This window comes from Gopherus evgoodei, chromosome 6 (genome assembly GCF_007399415.2).
Source record: "Gopherus evgoodei ecotype Sinaloan lineage chromosome 6, rGopEvg1_v1.p, whole genome shotgun sequence".
Lineage (NCBI taxonomy): Eukaryota > Metazoa > Chordata > Testudines > Testudinidae > Gopherus > Gopherus evgoodei.
In genome coordinates, this window is record NC_044327.1 from 62,923,514 (window position 1) to 62,940,647 (window position 17,134).

The window sequence follows — 17,134 nt, forward strand, 5'->3', positions numbered from 1 at the left end:
GACATGACTTCAAATAAAAACTAAGCAAGAGGAGCAGATGATTCTGTTTTCATGCAAATCACCTAAATAAAATAATAAAAAAAATCAAAAGAATGCACCAGAAAGTGGGCTATATCATCAGAATTGCCTCTAAATTGAAAGTTTTTTCCAGTGTTTTCCATGCTGTGCTGTTAGTAATCATTAAGGTGTCTACTACTGCAACCGTCAGCCCCAAGACCCACCTCCTTGCAGCTGAAGTCCGGAGCCCTGCCACCTTGCAGGGAAGAAGCCCCTAGATCCACTACCCTGCTGCAGGGCAGAAGCCCTGAGTCCTTCTGCCCCCCTAGCAGCTGAAGCCCAGAATCCCAAGCCCCGCCCACCACTGGGCCCTGGAGATTTTATAGCATGTTGGGGAGGTTTTGGGGGCTCTGGGAAATAATCTGAGAATTTAAGACTTGGAAACCATCATATAATATGTGAAGTATTATTCCTGTGGGCAAGGTCTTTTTTGCAGAGAATGAGAGGATGTACATTGCGGCTGGAGACACTGCAACAACAGGTCCATACATGGAGCGGCTAAAGCTAATTTCTTATCCATTGAGCAGGGCCTTGTAAAATGTCTTTGTTCACAGGAACTAGACAGGGCCAGTAAGAAGGGAGGCCTCAATCCCTGCCTAGAAGTAGGCCATGGGTCTGGTCCAGCTCCTACTGGGTTATGGGGAATATTGGATATGGCTTTCTGTTCCCCCACTGTGCTAAGTGGATCCACCTGCTGCGATCCTCAATAGTCAGACCTTTGGCCTGCCCTTATCCACCTCCACGGGGCTCTCTTCACTATGCAGGGAGTGTGGAGTTGAACTCTGCAGGTGTTTTTGTTCTCTGTACCAAACCTCCTGCTGTTAAATTGCTTTTCACCTTTTATTAGGGGCTTAATCTTATAAAGTGCTGAACTCTTCCATCTCCAATGGAACTTCACTGGGAATTGAAGGTCTCAGCACGTGCAGGAATTGCTCTTCACCTTTCAGGATTGAGCCCTAGATACTCCAGACACCCTCAGTTAGACTCTCAGGACCAAATTCACCCTGGTGTAACTCCATCAAAGTTACACCAAGATGAACTTGGCTCTCTCTCTCTTTAAAATGTTCCAGAATGTGGACTCACATTAGCAACCTTTGCACTAGGTTTCCTTCCATGAGACAGCCCAGCCTTTGGAGAGCTTTGTTTCAAACAGGGCTAATGAGGTTCCCCTGTTTCTGTTTCATTTACTAGCCCTCTGAATGTTGCATTTTGAAATTAAAATGACACAAACTCATTAATATTTATAAAACTATTTTCATATCAATTTACATTCCCTTCTAAGTCTTGTTCTATTTCCCACCCCGCCCCCAATAGTTTTGTTCCCACTTTCAAAGGCCAAGGCACAAGGTGTCTTCTGTGGTGTATTACAGTCCACTAGCCAAAAGCCTGATTACAAATCTTGGCCAGCTAGTGCTCAGTATTTATCTGATCAACATCAAGCAGCGGAAGTCAGACACAAATGCAAGAGTTCATGTGTAAACAATAAAGGTAGATAAATGAATAATTCATAACTTAAAGTCATTGACCAAGGGAAACCTCTAAGCCCTTCCAATAGTGTTTATATAAGAATGTAATTATATTTGGACATGGTTACTATCCGGTTACATGCAAATAATCAAAGTCCTCACTGAAATTGTTAGTGGCTATAAGCAACACTGTGTTTGTTTCTGCAAACTCTTTACAGTTGATTGAGTTAACTGTGTTGAAGTTAGTTAGAAATGTACAGGAAAATATAATGGAGATCTGAACCTGAAAGGATGGTGTGATACTGTTCAACTCTCAGTCTTAATGGGATCCTTCAGCACAGAGAGATGCATCAGCTCCAACTTCTGAATTCTATCTAGATTGTATTTTGGGGGCACATCAAAGACTGTGAGGATCAGCACTGAGAGTGTGTTATGAATTACAGGAACTTGACTTTCCAAGTACTGGGTGCTGAATGAATAGCCTGTTACTCTTCATACATCACCAATGGAAAGCAGAGTTTTTCCAGATTCTTTTTCCTCTTCAAGATTACTGAAATTCGTTCTTTCTTTAGAGGCTTTTGAAACAAGTTATGCTGACAGGAATTGACTACCCATTGGTACATTTCAAACTTTTTTGCATGGGGTAGCCTTTTACTGTCAATACCCAGAGGTTATAAAGTTCAGGACTAAGTAGTCTGTGACAGGAAAACTTCTATGCAGCATGTTTTTCAGTCAAAATTTTATGCATAACTGCATAATGAGTAACAATTTCTGGGAAATGTCACGTTGCAGCATCCCTGGCTCTGCAGTCTGTGCCTATGACATGCTTGACATTGCCAATGTATTTACTGGGAGATTCAAAGAACAAAAGTCTCCAGATTCTACGTGGACACCAGTCCCTGATGAGCGAGTGCCGAAACCCAGGTATGCATTCATATGCTGTATAGTAACAGATTGTGTCTTGGTGCACACAATACAATGTTAGACAGCTTCAGCAGCAATGTGAGATACAGATGTAATGGGAAATGCATATTTTAACTTAAATAGGAATTCAGCCTGAGTCTGATCTAAGTTATGGTGGTGTATCAGGAGTAGTCCTTTGAAATCAGCTTTAATACAGGTCAGATCAGGATTATACCCATTAGAATCAAAATCAGGGGTTGCTTAAGATGGTATAAGGTACACATTGTTAGGAAATGAATGGCACCAATTTGCCATTCGGGGGTAACATAACAAATATAACTAATGCGCCAAGTAGACTGAAATAAGGGGGAAGAAGGAAAAGCAACTAACTAGAGGTTGTAAGATAAAAAAGGGGATCTACTTTATCTAATACCACCTATTAATTGTTTCCCTATGTCCACTTCCCTTCCACTCCCTTCGACATGTTCATTGCACTCATTTTGTAGACCCATTAAATACTAGGTTCAGTGCAAGTTACACTATCTTGCCGGCTACACCCATTTGTTGACTCACACTCAGAGCCAGGTTCCACTTAATGGTATACTGGTGTAAATCTGGAATAATTCCATTTGTCGATAGAGTTATACCACCATAACCATTAGTAGAATCTGGCCCCAAATCCATCATTTAATTTGGTCCAAAAGATTTTCATTGCACCCAGTTACACCAAGTCTGAATTCGGTCCATTATGTTTTAGAGACTTACCGAACCTAGCATTTCAATTTCTTCATTAGACCTGAGTTTATCTATCTTAAACTTTATTTGTAAGTTGTTCCCTGGACAGGAACTTTGAAATGCCATCATGTATATGTTATATGTACTGTCCCAGGGACAGCCCCAGGGAGCACCTGAGCAGCAGTCCCTGGGACCTCGGAGCAGGGGTTGCTGGGGGCAGTCAGCCCCCGTGGCCAATGCAGGGGCTAGCCATCGGTGGACCCCCACACCAGCGATGTCCTAGGGGCCCCACAGAGCAGCAGCGCCCGGAGCCCCAGGAGCTGCTGTTTTAGTTGGGTATTTATATAGTAAAAGTAATGGACTCTTTTTGTGTGTTTTTTTTGTTTAATGCCCGTGACTTGTCCATGACTTTTACTAAAAATACCCATGACTAAATCTTAGCCTTACTCATGCCTACAGTACTGGGTGTCACAGATCAGGGCAACTACACCTGTATTCCTCTCTATGGCACAGCAAGGGTCAGTCCTAGGACCAATACTATTCAATTTATTCATAAATGATCTGGAGAAAAGGGGTAAACAGTGAGGTGGCAAAGTTTGCAGATGATACTAAACTACTCAAGATAGTTAAGACCAAAGCAGATTGTGAAGAACTTCAAAAAGATCTCACAAAACTAAGTGATTGGGCAACAAAATGGCAAATGAAATTTAATGTGGATAAATGTAAAGTAATGCACATTGGAAAAAATAACCTCAAATATAATATGATGGGGGCTAATTTAGCTACAACGAGTCAGGAAAAAGATCTTGGCGTCATCGTGGATAGTTCTCTGAAGATGTCCACGCAGTGTGCAGAGGCAGTCAAAAAAGCAAACAAGATGTTAGGAATCATTAAAAAGGGGATAGAGAATAAGACTGAGAATATATTATTGTCCTTATATAAATCCATGGTATGCCCACATCTGGGATACCATGTACAGATTTGGTCTCCTCACCTCAAAAAAGATATTCTAGCACTAGAAAAGGTTCAGAAAAGGGCAACTAAAATGATTAGGGGTTTGGAGAGGGTCCCATACGAAGAAAGATTAAAGAGGCTAGGCCTCTTCAGCTTGGAAAAGAGGAGACTGAGGAGGGATATGATAGAGGTATATAAAATCATGAGTGATGTGGAGAAAGTGGATAAGGAAAAGTTATTTATTTATTCCTATAATACAAGAACTAGGGGTCACCAAATGAAATTAATAGGTAGCAGGTCAAATAAAAGGAAGTTCTTCTTCACACAGCAGACAATCAACTTGTGGAACTCCTTACCTGAGGAGGTTGTGAAGGCTTGGACTATAACAATGTTTAAAAGGGAACTGGATAAATTCATAGTGACTAAGTCCATAAATGGCTATTAGCCAGGAAGGGTAAAGAATGGTGTCCATAGCCTCTGTTCATCAGAGGATGGAGATGGATGGCAGGAGAGAGATCACTTGATCATTGCCTGTTAGCTTCACTCCCTTTGGGGCACCTGGCATTGGCCACTGTCAGTAGACAGATACTGGGCTAGATGGACCTTTGGTCTGACCCGGTACGGCCGTTTTTATGTTCTTATGTAAGGTCACCCACTCTCAGGCTTTCAGCTCCCTAGAAGTTACCCCTCTTGGGTGGAGCCATGGGTCTCCCTTCCTCCTGACTAGGGTATTTCCAGGCTGCCCAAGATTATACTGTGATTTTCCCAGCAAAACACAGTTTGCCTAAACAGGCCTGCTTGCTTCTTCTCTCAGACAGCACACAATGTAATTGCCAACAGTTATGAGTTATCACCCAGCACTTACTATGCAGGCCTATTTTATTCATAAGGAAAACACTACAGAGAAAACATTAAAACAATAAAAGAATCTACACTCCTGCTAATAATCTTACCAGGGTTCACCCCAACTTTAATATGGGCTCTGGTAGGTGCAGTCCTTCATATCTTCACCCCAGAGGTTTCCTTGTGGTTTCAGATGCAGGTGTGGTCACCCCATCTCAAAAAAGATATATTGGATTTGGAAAAGGTTCAGAAAAGGGCAACAAGAATGACAAGGGGTACGGAATGGCTTCCGTATGAGGAGAGATTAATAAGACTCAGACTTTTCAGCTTGAAAAGAGACAACTAAGGGGGGATATTATAGAGGTATATAAAATCATGACAGGTGTGGAAATAGTAAATAAGGAAGTGTGTTATACTCCTTCTCAACACAAGAACTAGGGATCACGAAATGAAATTAATAGGCAGCAGGTTTAAAACAAACAAAGGAAGTATTTCTTCACACAATGCACAGTCAGTCTGTGAAACTCTTCCTGAAGATGATGTAAAGGCCAAGACTATAACAGGGTTCAAAAAAGAACTAGATAAGTTCATGGAGGATAGGTCCATCAATGGCTATGAGCCAGGATGGGCAGGGATGTTGTCCCTAGCCTCTGTTTTCCAGAAGCAGGTAATCGGTGACAGGGGATAGATAGCTTGATGATTACCTGTCCTGTTCATTCCTTCTGAAGCACCTGGCATTAGCCACTGTCAGAAGACAGGATACTGGGCTAAATGAACATTTGGTCTGACCCAGTGTGGTCATTCTTATGTTTAAGTTGATCACAGCTCCAGCTCAGAACAAGCATAGTAATGAAAAGTTTAGTCCGGGGTAGGCAATCTAAAGGTGGCACGCGAGCTGATTTTTCAGTGGCACTCACGCTGCCTGGCTCCCTGCCACCAGTCCGGGAGGCTCTGCATTTTAATTTAATTTTAAATGAAGCTTCTTAAACATTTTAAAAACCTTATTTACTTTACATACAATAATAGTTTAGTTATATATTATAGACTTATAGAAAGAGACCACCTAAAAATGTTAAAATGTATTACTGGCAGGCAAAACCTTAAATTAGAGTGAATAAATAAAGACTCGGCACACCACTTCTGAAAGGTTGCCAACCCCTGTTAGTCCATCCTTTATACAGGGGTCTTTGATGTGGGGTTTCCAGGAGTAGGTAATTAGGAGACAATGGGTCTTTCTCCAGGGCATAGCTGCCAACGCCTCCCAACTACCTACTAGGAAACCCACTTCACACACATTCTCCCAAACAGTTATTTGAAGTTCCTAACATTTACATTAGTCAAGTCCCTAGAAAAGTTACATACAATCCTACAGTAACATGTAAACAGTTGCTATTGTAATACAATGGACCCCAAAGATATTAAATCTACTTCAAAAAGGTTTAACTTAATTCACTAACATTAATCTTTATTCAATGAGGTTTGTTCAGGATATTGCAGGAGACTCTCATTCTGCCACACTGGGGTTCTCATGCTTGTCAGAAACTAAGTGAAACCATAGTAAATAGAAAGAACAGGAGTACTTGTGGCACCTTAGAGACTAACAAATTTATTTCAGCATAAGCTTTCGTGGGCTACAGCTCACTTCTTCGGATGCATAGAATGGAACACACAGACAGAAGATATTTATACATACTTCCACCTTTTCATGTTCTCTGTATGTATAAATATCTTCTGTCTGTGTGTTCCATTTATGCATCCGAAGAAGTGAGCTGTAGCCCACAAAAGCTCATGCTGAAATAAATGTGTTAGTCTCTATGGTGCCACAAGTACTCCTGTTCTTTTTGCAGATACAGACTAACACGGCTGCTACTCTGAAACCTGTCACAGTAAATAAGGTGTTCACATTGATGCTGGGTTCTCCCACCCCCACTGGGCTGTATTTTGAACATTTTATTTCACACTGTAAAAAAACAACTTTCCCCTTGTAAATTAATAGAGTACACTTATTCCATGAGAAAGCGCCACAGTACTGGGGCCAGTTAAAACCGCGAGAGTGCCTTATCCATGTACAGTATTTTGCCAAATAAGTCTGTACATTTATTAGACTCCATGTGGGTGGATGGACTACAGACTCATGTATTTAAAACTTCATGATCTGCCTGTTTGGGTGGCAATAAATCAAAGTATTCCTTAGATAGGCAGAATAGTGTCTTGGACTCCCATTAAGGTCTCAGCAGGCCCAAAGGAAATCTAACAGTACTTCATTTAGTGGTATTCTGAATTGTTCAGCACAGAATCTTTGGCAAATTTTTGCCTAGTGTCAGATGCTTAGAAAAGCAATTCACTTAGATCTGCCCTCAGGCACTAAATAAGTACTTTTCCCCCTTGTTCTATTTAGGCCAGGTTGCTGTGCTGGCTCTGTATCATTAGAAAAGTACATAACCTCCAATGAGTTCCCAGATGATACTCTAAATTTCATCAAAACGCATCCTCTCATGGATGAGGCTGTTCCTTCAATTGTCAGCAGGCCCTGGTTCCTGAGGACGATGGTCAGGTAAATAACCAACTTCCAAATGGACTTTCCTAACCCTCTTAACATGCTGCCAGGATGATGTGTTAATGAACTATGCTTAGAATATTTTGAAATTCTAATAATCATTTCTGCTGTGCTGGGCATAAATCCAGCAATGAATGATGACAGTACTGAGTAGATGCCACAGAACTCCCAGAGCAGCTTTCAAGACTGGAAATGATTTCTGTCCTTTCCAGCCATGCTGCACTGAACCCAGATTGCAGAGGAAATGTAGAACAGGGAACATTGCCCTGCATGTTAGCTTATGGGTCAGGATTTGAAACTGCTCTGTAAAAAAAAAAAACAACTTTGGGTAAAGTTCAACAGATAGCCAGGGGATATGTCCACAGGAAATAAAGATGCCTGTCAGGATATGTTCACAGGATACAAAGATGTCTGTCAGGATATGTGCTGGTGTGTTTCAGTGTTTGCACAAGTGTACGAATAGAAATAATCACATAACCCCCATCTGTTCTATGACAAAGAGAAAAGAAATAATAATACAGAGATTTGTACAAAGGCACATAAATCAACAATCATCAGATTGTCACCACCACACATTGGGAAACACATTTCTATTCTATTCTGTAAAGGTTCTTACACTGCTCTCATCATGATAATATCTAAGCACCCTCCTGTAGCGCATTAAGCGAAGTGACTAACATCTGCCTCATGTAGTTTATTCTCTCGCTCTCATTCTCTCCTCAGAGGGAGAATTGTGTGTGCAGTATAGTGTTTAGTTTGGGTTGGGTTTTGTTTTGGAGGAGTTTTTTTTTAATGTACATGTTGCTATGTGTTTATGTTAGAGACGACAAGGTCAAACAAATGCACCTAGCACTTGGAGAAGAAGGTGATAAGGTTTGTGTTGGTCTGTGAAAATTCATTCCACAGTTTCAGACTGGCCTCAAGAAAGTTTTGTCTCCCACTTCATCCTTATTGTAGAAAATTCCATTGTGCCAGAGGAGCAGTAGTGTCAACCACGGGAGCTTTAGATGATTGTTTAGATACCGTGGGCCCAGGCCATTGACAGCTTTGAAGATAAAGGCCGAGACCTGGAACTTGAGTCATTAGTCTATTGGAAGCCAGTGTAGAGAGGGGAGGACAGATTTGATGTGTTTGTGGTAGCCAATGTTGTTGAGAAGATGTGCTGCAACATCCTTGTTCTAGGTGGAGTTTCCTAAGGGATGGAGGTTTCATGCCCAGGTATATTGCAGTGCTATTATCCAGAGGAAGGTGATGAAGGTATGTGTAAGGAATAACGAAAGACTGGGTCATTGGCATTTCCCAGCCCACCAGAGAAGACAGAATGATGCTAAGTCCTCACATAGCAGCTATGAGGAATCGAGGCACACTCCTAAACTATGAATCACATTGATCCATTGTGGGGGTGTGCCTTCAATGAAAGGAGACCACACCATGGCTGCAAAATCCTCTAAGGTTTTCTTCTGCCCACTAGCATCACCTTTGTCTTGCTCAGGTTCAGCTTCAACAAAGCTGTTCTTCATCATGAGCGGATGATGTCCAATCCCTGAGCTATCTTGGTGGTAGTGGTATGGTCATACGTGGTGAAGTATAAGTTCAGCTGATTTAGCTTTTAGCTTTTCAGTATTGTGCTGACACAGCTTTTACTACCAAAAGGATGAATATGGATATGCCATCACTATTGCTTTCTATGACAGAATATGAAATTTTAAACATTTCCACGCACTAATTTTCTTTCCCTGCTCATAGAAGTCATCAGACTAACACTTTGCTTCTGATTGGAAGGGTAATTGCTAAGTGGTTTCAGACATTTATGCACCTCTTCAGCTGGCTGCTTGAGCTTTGCTGCCGCAAACACTTTTGCTAGGTGTATAACATACATATTCACACACAAAACAGCATCAGTTTGGTGCCCAACTACTACTTGCTGTGTGAACTAATAGGGTCAGTTCAACTGAAAAAAATAGCTTTCTAGTAATCATATAAGAAATATAAACTATCAACTATTATTTGAAGTGGGAAAAGTGATAACATAAATGATAGACTAACTCAAATAATGACAAATGCTATGTTGTTGTGCTAGATACCGTCTGACCAAAATTGCAGTAGACACTGCTGCTGGGCCACATCAGAATCACACGGTGGTTTTCCTGGGATCAGAGAAGGGAATCATATTGAAGTTCTTGGCCCGGACAGGAAACAGCGGTTTCCTAAATGATAGCCTTTTCCTGGAGGAGATGAATGTTTACAATCCTGAAAAGTACGTATCTGGTTCTTTGTACTCATTTATGGGACAGCATTGACACGTCTGAATTTCCATGGTGCAGGTAGTCCCATGAAAAGGGAATGGCCACAGAATTCAGAGTTTGAGTCATTTTGAATGTTCCTTTTGTGTTTGCTTCCCTCTTTTCTACATTTTATGTATTTTAATTTCAACATTTATAAATAATTGCCCATCACAGGCAGCTCTTAAGCACCCCTGACAATGCAATCCAACAGACACAAAAATAGCAGTAGCTAATCAACAACTTGCCCATAAAAATGAACCCCCCCCACTCAAAATGCTGATTCCCTTCAAAAACCCTGCCCCAAAATAAGACCTCCTGACCTTCAGCCCTCCTCAAATGTAAATTAGTTTGGCAGCATAGCATAAAGGTTAAGGAGGGGAGTGAATTTGAAAGTCAAGGAATTACATGGAATTGTCCGTACTGGCAGCTCCCCCTTGTACGTATCCTTTTTAACAGTTGTTTATATATCTTAGTAACAAGGATTTTAATAGAGTTCATGTATTCTTTTCCCCTAAGCTAATAATTTCTCCTCTCTGGAATTCACTCAGATTAAGAAATCATTATGTTATAATTAAATTTGCCAAAAGAATCCATTTATAACATTATTCTACTCTGTTAAATCAGGTGCAGCTATGATGGGGTAGAAGACAAAAGGATTATGGGAATGCAGCTTGACAAACATAGCAGGTCTCTGTATGTAGCATTCTCTACCTGTGTGATAAAGATTCCCCTGGGACGATGTGAGCGTCATGGCAAGTGCAAAAAGTAGGTGTTTTTGTCTCAGGGTTTCTCCTCACATTTACAAACCCTTTTTCAAGCCATATCGAGCATTAGAAAACTGAAGAAGAAAAAATTCCAGAATGCTTTATGATCTTCTTCTTTCTTAAGGGCCTGCATAGCCTCCAGAGACCCATACTGTGGCTGGGTGAAGGAAGGTGGGGTATGCACACAGCTGTTATCTGGTGTAAAGTAAGTAACCGTTGGCATTGGACAGACAGAGTAAAATTAGGGGCTTTAGCAATGATGCCAATCAGATGCACTTTTGGACAGAACTGTTTGAAAAAGCCCCAGAGGAGCTCTTGGAAAAAGAATGTGCAAAATGTTTGCTTTCATCCTATTTGCATTCTCTGGAATTCCAGAGTATGATTTGATGCAAACTCTCCACTGATTATTTATCCTTAGGAAAAAGAAAAGAAAACGGATACACAGTAAGTCCCGTGTATTGCTCAAAGAGGGAGAACTGTATGAGGAAGTTTGGCACTGGTGCCATCAAAGCTGATTAAAGGAGGCAATAGAATCCAAATTTGATTACTGATGCAGTTTGACCACCTAAAAGAAACAAAACCAGCCCTCCTAATTTACTGTGTATTACTAAAATGAATCACAGCTCACTAAAGTACACCGGAATTGTTGGGTCTCTTATTGCTTAACACTAGAATTTCAGTACTTCATAACAACATTTTAGGACTCTGAAAGCTTGTTTTAAATGTATTTATAAATGCCTCCTTGCAGGCAACAGATCCACCTGAAAGGTCTCATATTTTGGCCAGCTCTGACACACCACAAGCTTGCTCATTAAGCCTTGACTGTACTTCAGAATCTTGGTACAAGTGTATTGTTAACATCAGATAACCTCCATATTCCTGCCGACAGGAACCCCCCTGCTTCCTTACAGGTCCTCAATAAATATATAACTGTTGTGTTATCATTCTTATACCTAGATCAGCCATCTTATTCTCTTTACTTTAGAATGTTTTTTTTTTTAAAGATTCACTGTAGATCTTTGTTAACTGTAAATGCCCTGTTGCATTCTCTTCATTACAACAATGTGGACTGTGCCTCAGATGGGCCATTTGGTAGAATAGTATTTAAGCATATATTGTTGACACCTATTTCTGGACCTGTGAGCATTTCTGTAGTGTTTATTATCATAGTTCCTAGGCTCAGTACCTACATATTGGCTTAATGTATTTTTCTTGTAAAAATACCAATGCACCTTCTCCAGAGTACTAGCAAGTTTAGATAGAATCATAATTGCTTTCTGATAACTTCATTGTTTGTTTTAGACTTATCACTTTATTCAAAGATGTTCTCCCATTTTTCATAAAGATATTTATCTGTTTGCCTGATTTAGCAATACAAGATGTAGTAGATTTTGCAGAAAAATATGTCAAAGCATCTTCTGCACCCAGAAGAACCATTAAGAGGTGAAAATAACTCAATTTGTCTATGTTTGCATTTTGCAAGTTTCCCAGTGGTGTATTGAAGAAATGACCAGTTTCTCTCTGTATCTTTATTTCATTTTTAGATGGTCTGATTTCTCTCCGGTGATGCCTGTGAGTGTTGTTATTCACACTATTATGTTTCTTTCTGTTATTTAGGTTGGCATTTGAGCAAGACATAGAGCATGGCAATACAGATGGCCTGGGTGACTGCCAAAGTAAGCAAAGCTTTTACTCCCTGTTTATCTTGTGTCAGAGAATCTTTCTGACTGCCCAGAATCACCATTACCTGCCAGGGCTTTATTGGTAGCAATGAAAAACATAACAACAGCAACCACACTTAAAGTAACCAGTCCAAGAAAAGCATTTGTGTGCCTGTTTAAAGAAAACAGCATTTTGGTTTATACAAACAATGGCACTTGTTTTAATGGCAATTGTGTGGGGGGCAGATCTAGCTCTGAAGGTTATTAATTATAGCAGCTGTATACACTGTATCTTCGCTGCCATTGTAAATTCAAGGGTGGGTGGGTTGGTTGGTTTATGTGTATGATCTTGCATGCAGGGTCTCAGCTACCCAGTGCAAAATGAACATTTGTTGCTTTACAAATGTGGGGTGAGATTGTGACTTGGTCTGTGTACCTGTACGTGAGAGCCCCTCTGCTCTCTTCACTCAGAACTTGAGTCGCAGCCCACAAAGGTAAGCAAGGCTACTCTTAGTCCCTCTCTGGAGCAAATGGGCAGCAGTGACTTGAGGAGGGATGAGGAGTGTGCATAGCCTTGTCTCCACTCCCTACTCACTGGCCAGCACAGCTGAGCCAGCATGTTGTGGGAGGCAGTACTTTGCAACTGGTATGGCCAGCAGTAAACCCTCAGGAGTAAGGAGCAGCATGGAGGGAAGTGTGACTCCCTGAGAGGCAGTTGCTGACTTTGGTTACTCCTGAGGCAGTGCAGCTACCCATTACCCCTTATTATGAACTGTGTCATGTGTCAAAATATAGCTCTTTCAGATTAAGCATATTTAAATTTAGACTTTAGGAAAAATACAAGTGTGTGCATAATAAGCCTAATCTTTTATTCGTTGTGCATCCAAAACCCTAGGGGGTGAAATCCAGACCCCACATAAGTTGATGAGTTTTGCCCTTGTCAGTAATGGTGTCAGGATTTCATCCTTGTTGCCTACAGAATTGGGCTTGTTTACGTTACGGACTTTTTTCTGATTTCCTTGAATTTATGTACATTTACTAACAGGGACAACATAGACAAGGAGTTTGGAATGCAGACTAATAGCTTGGGACCAAATTCTGATGAACTGAGTTACCATGAGCAGGGCCTAGAGTATTCACATTGAAGTCCAGGGCACTCTGGTCAAATACGGTGCTAGTCAATAAGATGAACAAGGCTAGGAGAATGTTGCCTTTGGGGTGAAAGAAATGACGCACGTTATATGGCCAAGCATTTAACTTCAAACTCATGGACTGTACGTGTGAAGTGATTTTTTTTTTAAAATGACCCTTTAACTCTGCCTATTTGTGCTAACTCCATGAGAAGCGTTTAGAAAACCCATGCCAAAAATCCTTTTAATAACCACTCCCATGGCATGGCTTTACGCAAAAGATCTATGTCAGAATTTGTTCAGCAGTGCTTAGGGTTCTGTTGAGCTGCATTTGACATACTTTAACGTACCTTAATATCCTTAAAGAGCCTCAGCATTTTTAATTGGAGAGAGATTTAATACAAACCACATGTAACTTTACAAGGTAAATTTCTTGTGCAGCAGAGTGCAGGATTTCATCTCCTCATTCTCAGCAGTGGAATCCTGCAGCGCAATCCCGGTATAAAACTTTGGATAATATGCCTCTTTATATCTCAGAAATTCAGAGTGAAAGCTGTCACTCAGTCTTTAAAGTGCATGGTACCTAGGGACTGCAGCACATGTCGCATGCAGTGAAATCTTATGTGCTGATTAGAGACCCCAGAAATACCTAGGGCTGCGTTCAAGACAGCCATTATTCTTAATGTTCTTGCCTATGTTGGTTTAATTCAGAACCTGGAGATTACTTTAAACCCATGCAGCCAAGAACTCAGTTCTTCATAAAACAATTTCCGCTGCTGCCTGTGGCCACAATAAAACTGCTGAAGCTGAGGAGTTAATGTACAGTGAGCCAACACTTATGGAATATAGAGTAATGGAGCATGTAGACTGAAGGCCAGAGTGTGCTTGACTCCTGCACAGATGCGCTGCTGAGGAGAATGCCAGGAGCCTCCCACTCCTTACAGCCATTTCTTATTGCAGGGAGAGCTCAAGGGTTTAATCTTTTGTATCAGATATACTTAGATTTTTAGAAAGCCTTTGACAAGGTTCCTCACCAAAGGCTCTTTAGCAAAGTAAGCTGTCATGGGATAAGAGGGAGGGGCCTCTCATGGATTGGTAACTGGTTAAAAGGTAGGAAAATATGGTAGGAATAAATGATCAGTTTTCAGAATGGAGAGAGGTAAATAGTAGCATCCTCCCATGAGTCTATACTGGAATGAGTACGATTCAACGTATTCATACATGATCTGGAAAAAAGGGTAAACAGTGAGGTGGCAAAATTTGTAGCTGATACAAAGCTATTCAAGATAGAACTACAAAGTGATCTCAGAAAACTGAGTGACTGGACAACAAAATGGCAGATGAAATTCAGTATTGATGAATTCAAAGTAGTGCACACTGGAAAACATCATCCTAACTATACATATAAAATGATTGGCTGTTACCACTCAACAAAGAGATCTTGGAGTTATTCTGGATAGGTCTCTGAACATCCAATCAATGTGAAGCCACAGCCAAAAAAGCGAACAGAATGTTAGAAATCATTAAGAAAGGGATAGATAATAAGACCAAAAATATCATATTGCCTCTATATAAATCCATAATATGCCAACATCCTGAATACTGCATGCGGATGTGGTCACCCGATCTCAAAAAAGATATATTGGAATTGGAAAAGGTTCAGAAAAGGGCAACAAAAATTACTAGGGGTATGGAACAGTTTCTGTATGAGGAGAGATTAAAAAGAGTGGGACTTTTCAGCTTGGAAAAGAGATGACTAAGTGGGGACATGATAGAGGTTTATAAAATCATGACTAGTGTGGAAAAAGTAAATAAGGAACTATTTACTCTTCCTCATAACACAAGATCCAGGGGTCACCATATGTAATTAATAGGCAGCAGGTTTAAAACAAACAAAAGGAAGTATTTCTTCACACAATGCACAGACAACCTGTGGTACTCTTTGCCAGAGGATCTTGTGAAGGCCAAGACTATAACAGGGTTCAAAAAAGAGCTAGATAAGTTCCTGGAGGATAGGTCCCAGGATGGGCAGGGATGGTATCCCTAGCCTCTCTTTACCAGAAGCTGGTAATGAGTGACAAGGGATGGATCATTTGATGATTACCTGTTCATTCTCTCTGAAGCACCTGGCATTAGCCACTGTCAGAAGACAGGATACTGGTCTAGATGGACCTTTGGTCTGACCCAATATGGTCATTCTTATGTATGTGTAACACCGACAGACCCCAGTCATTGGTGTGCAGGGTCAAGCCTGGGACTTCTGGAGCTTAGCCTGTGAGCCTCTACTGCATGAGCTAAAAGCCACATGGTCCTTTGCTAAGGCTGTAGCAGAGTCATTAATCTCTAAGTGGTCTCAGTGCCACTAGAGGGAACAGAACACCACACCTGGAGGTGTGTGGGTCATATATGCGTCCCGCCTACTTCCATGTCAGTCTGCTTCATGGACTAGGAGGATAGGGTAGTCTGTACTCTAGGTCATTTGAAAGATTTATGCACAGTCCCTGCAGTGCTTCCCATGGGGTGACATGGCGCCTATCTCAGTACAATATCTAAATGGCCCTTATTGTGCATGGGTTCAGTCCCACTTTTCTTAAAGTCCATGTGATTTTTTTTGTCAATAACTACAATAGCAGCAGGATAAAGCGTGTTTTTATATTTAGTCTGTAAAGAGTTTTATATTTGAAGCAGAGAAATCTATGGTACCCTTCACTGCATACCAGTGTCATGTACATAGAGACACCAAGAGTGATCTCACTGTAGATTTGGTCCTCCCCACAATACCAAATACTGCCAAAACTCAGCTTGAGACATGGAAAAATTAGAAAGTGGATTTCTCCAAATTTCTCCTTAAGCAGACCTAATGACTTGACAACAATCAGACAATCAGCACTTGCAGATTTTGAATGTAAGAATAAGTTGAGGCTTTAACTATTTAAATGTCTGATAACTAATGGTCTATGAGGCAACTGCCCTCTTCCTGTCCCTTCTCAAGACCCATTTCTGCTGTGATGGTTACAAGAAATTGGCCAAATAATGTTTGGCCAGGTTGAATGGCAGTGAGGGATATCTGATATCAGTCACCTCAAAGAAGGGTGAGAAATGATTCAGAATCAAGCTGTGCACATCAGGTGAAATTCACTTCTTGGGACTTGATCCTGCAAACAGAGCCACGTGGTGGCTGGGGTCTGCTTGCACTGTTGTCTTTGAAGGAGTGAGGCATTAGCTCGTAAGCTCTTTGGAGCAGACACTGTGGTGGTCTTCTGTGTTTGTGCAGCATGTAGCACATTATTATGCCGATTTTGATTGGGGCACTTGGGCACTGACACAGTACAATTAAATAACAGAAGCATAACAGGTTGTGTTAGTAGTAAGTACTTAGCACTGTGTGAGAAACAATGATTTTTATCTCTCGTTTTTGTTTTTCTTTCAGATTCCTTTGTAGCACTGAATGGTAAGGAAGTTCTTAGTCACATCATTTCCTAACTGTGCTGCTCAATTTTGGAGGGATCATCTTACTAACCTTTTAAATATTGTCATGATTTGATTTTTCTATAATGTTTTTTCCTAATTTATTTTTTTCATAGCCATTTCAACTGTTTCACCAGCTCATGAAATATCTTACAACACAGTGTATGGTCAGTTTATTGATATTTTTAAAAATTCTCCCTCAGGTCCTTGTGTTAGCTGGTAGACCCCATTCCCCAATAGAAATTGTCTTTTTTGTTTTGTTTTATTGGGGCCTGATTCACTAATCTTAGGATTATTTGTGCTTTTCGACA

General features: G+C 40.8%; 1 protein-coding gene across 3 annotated transcripts in view; it reads left to right on the forward strand.

The window, feature by feature from the left end:
• The window catches only part of SEMA6A (semaphorin 6A), a 133,445-nt gene that overhangs the window by 83,769 nt on the left and 32,542 nt on the right, over positions 1-17,134 (forward strand). For 2 of the 3 annotated variants that reach the window (XM_030566538.1, XM_030566540.1), the window contains exons 11-17: positions 2,316-2,447; positions 7,357-7,512; positions 9,596-9,772; positions 10,425-10,565; positions 10,689-10,769; positions 12,182-12,240; positions 16,786-16,806. In XM_030566538.1, the coding sequence (XP_030422398.1) occupies positions 2,316-2,447; positions 7,357-7,512; positions 9,596-9,772; positions 10,425-10,565; positions 10,689-10,769; positions 12,182-12,240; positions 16,786-16,806 (767 nt within the window). Of the gene's footprint in view, positions 1-2,315; positions 2,448-7,356; positions 7,513-9,595; positions 9,773-10,424; positions 10,566-10,688; positions 10,770-12,181; positions 12,241-16,785; positions 16,807-16,939; positions 16,991-17,134 lie in introns of all 3 variants that reach the window. The other variant, XM_030566537.1, reaches the window with a different exon arrangement.